This window comes from Netta rufina (assembly GCF_964035555.1).
Source record: "Netta rufina genome assembly, chromosome: 2".
Taxonomy (NCBI): Eukaryota; Metazoa; Chordata; class Aves; order Anseriformes; family Anatidae; genus Netta; species Netta rufina.
The window spans coordinates 134,725,263-134,735,316 of record NC_140124.1 but is presented as its reverse complement, the minus strand read 5'-3'; the positions used below and the strand labels follow the sequence as shown (position 1 = coordinate 134,735,316).

Below are 10,054 nucleotides of genomic sequence, written 5' to 3'. Positions count from 1 at the left end.
GTAAGACCTAAATGTGTTTGTTTTGCTGGCAGTACTAAGCCAATCATATGATTTCAAGTAAGTCTTTTGAGCCTGTTTGTAAGTTTTTGCTCTTCTGCATGTCTGCTTCCTCCCAGCTGGGGGCTGGCTGTTGTATGGAAAGGCCGACCACGTCACGGAAAAGCCCTGTCTCTGATCAGATGGGCTTAATATAAACCAGGTTTGCCGAGAGGGAATTAAAGAGGCAGCCCGTAAGCGGGAGAGGATTTACTTGGGCAGAGCAGCGCGGTGTAGCACGGTCCACAGGGAGAGGAGGGCAGCGCGAGCCGACTGCGAGCAGGAGCCAGGCACAAGTAAGACACTGCTGGACGAGGTGCCCTGGGTCGTGTGCGGTGTGTAGTGCCTAATTTGCTAGATCTCAACAAGCTACGGGCAGCTTGTGGCACCAAAACCAGCCTGCACTCGGACCACGATGTGCAATCGTGCCTTATAAGCCTTGGTCTCGCTAGGATTTGCTTAGCAAGGGATGGTAGTTTGCTGGAGAAGAAATCATTAGATGATCGTGAGTGAGGCTGCTCGGGGATTGTTTATTGAAACTTATCTTTAGGTGTTGTTGTGTGGCTGAATTAGAGCTGGCTTTTCTCATCTGATCTTTTAAGCAGGGAAACTCCAAAAAAAATTTTTAAATTAAATTGTGGTTAATAATTCACTTCATTTGTGAAGCAGTCTGCTTGCTGCCTGGTCTCCAGTTAGATCTAATTTTGCCTCTCAGCACTGTGCATCACAGAGATATATTGCATATGTTGTACTAAGCTCAGACAGTGTGCTGTTTGTTGGTTTGTTCTCTGACCTGCCGTGTGCTTTTTCTAAGAAGTTTTCAGAGAGTGTTGTGTGATGCGGACTAGCGACTTGTATGTGTTGTTTTGATGTGTTGCTGTACTTTTTTTTTCATTCACCATTTATTATTCAAGTTTGGAAGTGATCCGATGAATTTTATGGGCATTTATCCTGCCTACTAATATGGAGAAGAGAGCTGAGAATTCTCATATATATATAAATTAAAAAAAAAAAAATGGAAAGAAAAAGCAAAATGTCTAAATAACTGTCACTTTGGGAACTGGAATGCATCAAAGTAACTTTCCTAAAAATGGTAGCTGTTGGCCAGTGGGAATGACATCACTGTCCTCTGACTCCAACCAAGGCAAAATAGAGTTTGCTAAATAAAATGTAATTAAGAGCCATGCTTGGACAGGAAGAGCTAACCTATTTAGCCAATTGTGCAGTAAATGAAGTTGTTGATTTAATATCTTTAAATTTATGAGCTTCTTCTCCCAGTGCTACCTCCTGTAGTAGCTCAAACCTGTACCTCCTCAGAAAAGCCATCGGGCTTGGCTGTGTCCCTCCTTTTAGCAGCCCGAAAGCCACCACCTGGAGCAGTCATTGTCCTGCCACAGGGGAGACCCAACTCCACCCTCCCACAGCAAGGCTTGCTTGCTTGGCTTTCTTCTCTTATGAGGGTTTTCTGAGTTTGTTAGCTGGAGGCAGCTGGGACTGGTTCCTCTGTTTGCCCCCAGGCAGCCACGAAGGGTAGGGAGCGGTGCCTGCAGGGCTGTCCCGGCAGGGATGCAGCAGTGTGTGTGCTCTGGTCCTCCCCATGCCTCCCCCAGGCTGGGCTGCACCTAGCACCGCAGTGAGCTTGTAAAGGATGGGATTTAGCATGTGAGGGTGGCATCATCCTTAGGAAGAAGCCTCTGACTCACTAACTAGAAATATTTCTTTGCATACCAGCGACTGCGAAAGAGTGCAAAGCCTCAGTTTTCTTCCGTTGTATACTGGATACAAGAGCAGGACGTGCTGCCTTGAGTTAACACGAGGGTGCTAGTGCATTTGTTTTGTGGGTAACAAGTGTGATTTCCGTATTTCTCACCAGGGGTAAAAAATGACCCTCAACAACGTTACCATGCGTCGCACCCACACCAGCAGCCTGCAGCAGCAGCAGCAGCGGTGGAGCATCCCCGCTGATGGCAAGAACCTGCTGGTCCAGAAGGACTCCAACGAGTACAACGCACAGAAGCGATACACCATCAGCCCCGATGAGTACTACAGAAGGAGCTGGTCCTCGGAGTCGTCCGACTCCGTCATCTCCTCTGAGTCCGGCAGCAATTGCTACCGGGTGGTGCTGATTGGGGAGCACGGCGTGGGCAAGTCGTCGCTGGCCAACATCTTCGCGGGGGTACACGACAGCATCGACAGCGACTGTGAGGTGCTGGGAGGTAGGTCCTTGTGCTCTGGGGTGTTTGTGCTTGCTTGCAATGGGCCCTGTCAGCAGAAACTGGCACAGAAAATCAGAGAGGCCATTTAAACTAAAATTGATGCAGCAAATGTTTGAATCTGATTGTCAAAACTAAGCAGAACAAGCTCCATAGAGTAAAATGCTCTCCAACAACAGCCTAAAGCCTCTGAAAGAGGACAATACAGATTCTCATGCTCTTTCATTTCAAAATACCTGTTTGAAGCTGTTCAGATTTCATGCTGGTCCAGCACTTGTGTCATTGCAGGCTCCGTGGGGTCACCTCCAGCTTTCTATAAGGCACGGAAAGCCACTGGAAGTCCTCACGGTCTATGAGAGTGCAGTGCTTAGAAATAAAACATAATGAAAAATAAAATAAAATAAAATAAAATAAAATAAAATAAAATAAAATAAAATAAAATAAAATAAAATAAAATAAAATAAAATAAAATAAAACCCTGCCCAGTCCTTCAATCACCTCAAAAACTTTTGCCATTAGAAGTCATCTCAGTCTTATATATAACGGTGTTGCCTCAGTGTAGGCTGTATGGAGTTTGAGTAAATATTCCTACCCCTCCTTCATGCTCCTTGCACAGGTTGGGTTCCCCCAGGAAAAAAATAGATAAAGATGCTTCAGCACTGTAGGGAAATTTCCAGTGCCCAAACTGGGGGAAAAGTCAGAAGCTGTAGGGTTTTCTTCAGTGCTTTCCCTTTGCTATTTTCGTCTGAATTTCTGAGGATTGTGAAACCTTCCTTAGTCCCAAAGACCAGCTAATGCATGGCACACAGCTGTTTTTTTTTTGTTGTTTTGTTTTGTTTTGTTTTTTGTCTTTATGCCAGGATTTAACACAGTTTGGATTTAATATAGCCCAGGGCTAGGAAGGTGGGAGCCACCTTCTTGCTTCTCCCAGACTGGAGGTACAGCTCTTTGTGCCTTTGGGGAATCTGATGTTCCCCACAGTGCTGTGACCCTGGGTCAGTAATTCAGGCAGGCTTTGCCTTCACCTTCCACTGGCTTTTCCTGAAATTCCATCAGCTTCACCACCTGCAATATCTCTGATAAAACCTTTCCTATTGCTGCTCCAGCAACCTGGTTAGGACCCCTGGGCAATCATTCAGAAAACACAGCTGATTTACTTCGCACACTTGTCAGATGGTTTTCTTCTCCTCCATGCAAAGCAGTGTGGTTTCTTCCTTCACGTGCACTCCCAGAACTATTGCTTGGAGTGTAGCCATGACAGATTTTCAAGGTCAGCTCATTGGAGGTATCAGAAAATTTGCTGTTGTTGTATTTCTCCTTTATTTTTATTTTTTTTAGTGTCAGCTTCAAAATAAGCATGAGATGAACTAATTGCTCACTTTCGGTGTCTTTTATACCCTATAGAAGTTCCTTAGGATTGTCCGAGGTGCAAATCATTGCTGAGTATGACCATTTGGGGCACAACATTTTCAAGGAGTGTGGTTATGTATTTGTAGCCCCTCCCTGTGCCACAGAGAAGAAAGTAGTCCTCTAAATGTTGTCCTCTGGTGCCTATGGAGCTTGTTCCCATGCAGATGCTTGATCAGTTGAAGAAACTCCAAACTTTAGCTTGCAAAGTGGAAATATTATTACAAGAGTGGATGGTTTCAGGACAGCCAATTCACAGAGGGAATACAGCTGCTTTGTTGGAGTAGTTTTGCTACTGGCAGCGAGATTAATCAAACTCACAATCACAAATGTCATGCTCTTGCGCCTACAATGGAAAGGGCTCCCCTTGATTAGCTTTGTATTTTGAACCCCTCTACTTTAAGCTGTGCCAAACCTGAGCTCTTGTTTACAAAGTTTGATTTTATTTTAAATGTGGAATACTTTTGGCTGATTCTTCTGCATGGATGTAGATTCCTGGCTTTGAGGAAAGCCTGTGATTACAATGTAGGGGAAAGTTCACTCTGCTAATACCCAGCAGAAGTTTTATGACTCAAGAGTTAAGACATGGCTCTATCTACAAGCGTGATTGGGACAGATCCCTGACATGGTGCCATGAAAGGTGTGGTACACTCAGAAACCCTAAACCCAACATCTTCACCGACCAGCAACACAGGACTCAGGATAGGTCCGAACCCCATATTGCTCATCAAAATGTCCCTGGATTTGGGGGAGAAGAAGGAAGACAGTATTTGAAGTGGAAGCTAGATTGAGATTTAACATCACGGATTGATTGTGATTGAGTGGAAACAGCCACACACACACACACAAACACTGATCTAAGCAGAACTTAGTCATGTGGTGTTTATAGTCTAGATATGAGTTTTTGTGGTTTCGGCACAAAATAATTATCTTCTGTGGTTTGTTGACTCCTTTGCTTTTTGACATCAAAGGTAATGTGGGAAGCTGTGAAATGGGAAAGAAATGGGATGCAGCAGGCGTTTTGGTCTCCCTAAAACTCAACAGCTCCCGTCTCACAACCCCCTGTCCTCTTTGCTTGGTAGGCTGTTAACTGTATTGCTCTCTCTGCAGCAGTGACTGTTCACCCGTAAACTGTCCCTGCTAAAGAGAAAGCAAATATTTTCCATTACTCAGCCTCGCTGGACTCCGCTGCTCCCATGGGGCAAATGTTCAGCCTTTGGTTATTTCTTCCACTGGTTCTATTTTCTCTCTCCCACATAAGATAAAGAGAATATCGACCTAAATAATGAACATTTCGTTTCCTGATCTCTCTGTCTCCTTCATATATCATGGAAAGTTAGACAACCAGTAATGAGCAGAGGGCAGGTTTAGTGCTGATGGAAATGAGGAAAGAACTGAATGTGAGCCAGCACAAAACTTGGCTCAATAACTTGAACTGTGAACAAATTATACATAGTCAACTATTTGTTTTTTTTGTAATGTACATGATGCCACAAAATAATGTATTACCGACATTTCTGATTTTCTTTCCAGAAGACACATATGAAAGAACCCTGATGGTGGATGGGGAGAGTGCGACCATTATACTGCTGGACATGTGGGACAATAAGGTACTTTTATTTACGTACGCCAATCACATGCCAAAAGAAAAGTGCATATAGATGAGTGTTAATAGAAAAAGTAGGTATCCTTTCAGAAAGAAAGAAAGTGTTTTCCATAATTCAGCATAAGAGAAGATACAGGATCAATCCCCTCCCCGCACCAAGCCAAGCAAGCCAAGCTCTGTAGTGTGAGCCTGAGAAGAGCAAGCCTTTATTTTTTTAATGATAAAACAGAACATTCAAGCCATTTTCCAGACCATGTTCATTCCAGCCTAAATCCAACACAATGAATTATTCGGGGCAAGTTTTACCCTGCTTTGTGATGAAGTATTCATATGGTCACCACTTTGGAATGGCTTTTAGTACAACTGTGATTCAAACCATACCCAGTGCAGCTACAGCAGGAATGTATTTGGATTCGCTAATGTTATATTTTCTGAGTAAAACCTGTTCGGGGCATAACATTGTCTGACCATTTTGTTTGAACAGCGTGAAGGAGAATGGATTCGAGACCACTGCATGAAAGTGGGAGATGCATACCTGATTGTCTACTCCATCACAGACCGAGCAAGCTTTGAGAAGGCCTCCGAACTCAGAATAGAGCTCCGCAGAGCTCGCCAGAAAGAAGATATTCCCATTATTTTGGTTGGCAACAAAAGCGACCTTGTCAGGTGCCGCGAAGTTTCAGTGGCAGGTAAGGAGAACGATGAGGATAAAAACTACACAAAATTTGAGTCGTATAATAGCTTTTGAGCAACATAGGAAGCTCTGGCTGAGGGAGCACACTGTGATTGGGACCAGGCAGTAAGAGAGCAATAAAGCAACAGAGGAACAGCTGACAGAGGACTGGGGAGGGTCTACCATTTTTTTCAGCAATCCTTTTCCCAAATTTAAGTTCCATCATAAAAGCAGTTTGAATTGTTTCCCCTCCAGCTCCTAGCATAAGACCACTGCAAAATGAGATTACTCTGGTAGCTGGAAACCCCTTGGGTTTCCAATACATTTATGGAAACCCCCTTTTTTTTTCTGATGCCAAAGATTTTCTCCTTGTTTAATGAGTTCCTTATCCTCTCAGACATTTTACTACTTGATGAGTTAAAATTCCCTCTCACTTTTCATTTCACTAACCCGGGCAAGCACTTCGCAGCCTTCCAGGACAGCTCTCCTTGGTGCCTTGCTCTGGGATTCTACAGCAGTCCTCCCTCTGCTACATGTAGAGGGATAAATAAACAGCCTGTGCCCTGCACCCATAGCACAGGGAGTCCTAAGCCTATAAAAAGGAACAGAGAGACCACCAGGAAAGCTGCTGCCAATCCTCAAGCTCTTCAGTCAGTAAAATCTCTTCTTAGACAGTCCTCCCTGAGGTTTAGGTGGCTTAACACAACACACAGCGGTGTATTAGATAATCTCATCTTGGCCAAAGCCAACAAGATACATGGGTTCCTCAGCTCAGCATTCCTCTCTCTGTAGGTGTTCTGCTTTTTTACTTCCCAGTTGAACTAGGCTTTTGTTTCACTGGGCATATGCACAGTCCCTCTAGCCCCTCTCACAATTGCTCTAAGTGAAGAGTTTGAACTGAAGTAGGTCTTCAGGAGCCCAGAGATGACTATTTTCCTTCTCATGCCTCTCTGGCCCACTTGAAAAATCCTTTGAAAGATGGCAGATTGGTTAGTGTCATTTTAGTCATCCTGGAGATGAGTTCACACCAAGACAGGAGACAGCATAAATTGGCTTGCATGTGAAAGAAGGCTGCTAGGGTTAGTGTATGTTCGGGCAGTTAAGGATAAGGACAGTGATTTCACATGTACCTCTGAATTTATAGGCATAGTTCTGCCTTTATTTAAGGACTTTTGTACAATTTCACACCAAAACTGATACCATCTGAAGACCCTGGTTTATACACACAAGCTATGGAGGGGATAGGGTCCTGCCTGCTGTGGTAACAAGAGATGTGCTGTACACATGGGTGGCACTACCACCGTCCTTTAAGGTGACCTGGGGGAGTCTGCACACGAGGTGACCAGGTGATTTTGAGTCATGGCTGAGCTCTCCCCCCTTGATGTCTCAGCACGTCAGCCAGCCCTGGCTCCCTTCCTTCACAGCTGATGACAAGAACCGGGCTTCTCCACAGGGAGACTGACCCCCCTCGCTGCGAAGGGAGTGTGACACAGACCAGATGAATCATGGCCTACCAGGCAGCATTAGATGATTAAAGACTTATCCCTGGCTATATTAGGCTCAAGGAATTCCCCCGGTGGTGCTGGCTCCCTGCACGTGGCAGCCCGCAGCTGTGCTCTCTCCCTCCCAGGCTCGTGACATCTCATGACATGTCCCTGTTGCCATTTTGCAGAGGGCCGAGCATGCGCCGTTGTGTTCGACTGCAAGTTCATCGAGACCTCGGCAGCCGTGCAGCACAACGTGAAGGAGCTCTTTGAAGGCATCGTGCGGCAAGTCCGGCTCCGGAGGGACAGCAAGGAAAAGAACGAGAAGAGGCTGGCTTACCAGAAGCGGAGGGAGAGCATCCCGAAGAAAGCCAGGCGGTTCTGGGGCAAAATAGTTGCCAAGAACAACAAGAACATGGCCTTCAAACTCAAGTCCAAGTCTTGCCACGACTTATCAGTACTTTAAGAACATTGGACTCTGCCAGAGCTTGTGGCATTTTGTGGACATTACCTAACGATGTTGTGGGAAATAATCAATCTATATTAGATTGGGTTATGAAAATGACTTAGATTCACAGTTGTGATTGTGATGATACGTGCTGGCATAAGAACAGCACAGTGCATAGAAATATCTCTTTCTTTTTATGTTGGTAGTTTTAAAAGTATAGACCAGAATGACCCAAAGTTATGCTGGGAAGTGTTCTGGGATATACCTATTGCTTCTCCTCTCAGCTTTGGATAATAGCTTAAGAACCTCAAACTGTCATCACTTGGGAAGTAAATACTGCTTTCTTTACTCTTTCTCACTGTCATTATTCTTTCCTTTCTTTTTCTCTCTCTCTTTTTTTTTTTTTTTTTTTTAAATTGTGTAAAGAATTGAGGAACTGACCAGGGATTGCCAGGGATTGGTCCTCTGCCAGTTGGCTGGTCAGGTTTGAGCACCCGCAGCTAAAAAATTTGCATTTCTGTAGAATAGCCACCAAGCCACTTGTTTTTATTATTTCAAGGATTGGTTTCAATGAGTTTACACATCTCTTACTTTGAAAATATTTAAAGGCAAGATCCTGTAATCAATCAAATTTTCCTCTCATCTTTCCATTTTATGGGACTGTTTAAAAACCACGGTAAATATAAAATTAAAGCACAAGTTGTATCAAAGTACATCAAGTGCAAGATGCCAAACCTTTATAAATCACCTGAGCTTTTTTAAGAAACCACATGGACTTCTTGTATCTAGTCTTGGCTTTTCTCTATGCTAGAGCTATGCTGTATTTATTGTCATGCAAAATAACAAGCATTTTAATGTTGAGGGGAAATGTATTTATTACCAAGTTTCTTAAAACAATAATGTTAATTTTATTACTGTTTTCTATCTGATATCTTTTTTTTTTTTTTTTCAGATATGCAAGTTTTTACTTACATGCCTTGTAATAAAATAAATAAAATATATGACTGCCTTTGAGCCTCAGCAGGAAATCCCTAAGAATTCTTTCAACTTGAGAAAATATTTTGGATGCTCATGAAGATTGCTGCACCACAACTACCGGGAGGATTCCTTGTGTCTCTGAACACAGAGGCTACTTAGCAACCTAAATCACAAAGCAAGAATCACCCACAGCCTGAAAGCTATTTGTGTACGGTGTCCCTTATGAGCAATTGGAGTTGTGGTGTCAGAGATAAAAATAAGTCATTCTTAAAAAAGGTATCTGGCCCCGAGTCTGAAAACACGTCAGAAATGTAGATAAGTACCATTGTCCCTATTTTGGAGACAAAATTAAGTGAAATGTTACGTTCAAGGATAGAAAACATCATCTGGCATGGCATGCCCTAAACCTTAACTTATGTTGGAAATAATGATGTTAGCATAGATTTTCCTCCTGACTATACTGGGTTATGTGGGCACATCTCTGAGTTCCAGGTAGATGTAGAGCCATTTCACTTTGCCAACAGATAGCTCAGGAAAAACAAACTTCTAGCCTGACAGCTTGTCTTCCTTGTGAGAACAGGAGACACCTTAAGATAAGAACTGCCTTCCACATCTCATACTGCAGCTTTTTTCCACCAAACACTCTGGAAAGGAATGAACTTGCTGAGTGTTTGCCCAAAACTGCCTCTGCTAAGTGGATGATTAAAGGGGCAGGAAAAGAGTTTTAGGGATAGAAAAAAGAGTTTGGGGATTTATCTAGGGGTAAAATATCACATTGCAGGGTGGCTCTATGCATGTGCAGCATTCAGATCTCCCTGGAAGGGAATTCCTTATCTAGAATAAATAACAGAAGACAATATTTTGAATACTGCATTGACAAGTTTCCTGTCATTGGATGTTGACTGAGAACTTCTGAGCTGTCAGGATGCAACTTCAGTTCAATCCAGAGCACTCTAGAGAATACAGAGCTCTCCAGTACAAGATTTCAGAACTTTTTAGCTATCAGAACTTGTTTTCTGTTCATGAACAGAAATAAAATGGCACAAATTAAACAGGTGTTTATTTTCAAGAACTGAAAGTGTAGCTGAACACAAGGGGGGCAATTCCTTAGCCTGTTCTGTATCTGTCAACCTATGGACCCTACAGTTCTAAACCAAGCAGGTTTTGAAGAAATGTAAAGTGTCCATGTTGATCATATAGCCATTCATA

At 43.4% G+C, this 10,054-nt stretch overlaps 1 protein-coding gene across 1 annotated transcript; it reads left to right on the top strand.

The window, feature by feature from the left end:
* Window positions 1-228: 228 nt before the first annotated feature.
* Window positions 229-8,834, top strand: GEM (GTP binding protein overexpressed in skeletal muscle). Its single transcript, XM_084281593.1, has 5 exons — window positions 229-332; window positions 1,910-2,252; window positions 5,190-5,266; window positions 5,747-5,951; window positions 7,608-8,834. Exons 2-5 carry the CDS (start codon window positions 1,919-1,921, stop codon window positions 7,883-7,885), a joined length of 894 nt encoding a protein of 297 aa, XP_084137719.1. The 5' UTR covers window positions 229-332; window positions 1,910-1,918; the 3' UTR covers window positions 7,886-8,834.
* The last annotated feature ends 1,220 nt before the right edge of the window (window positions 8,835-10,054 follow it).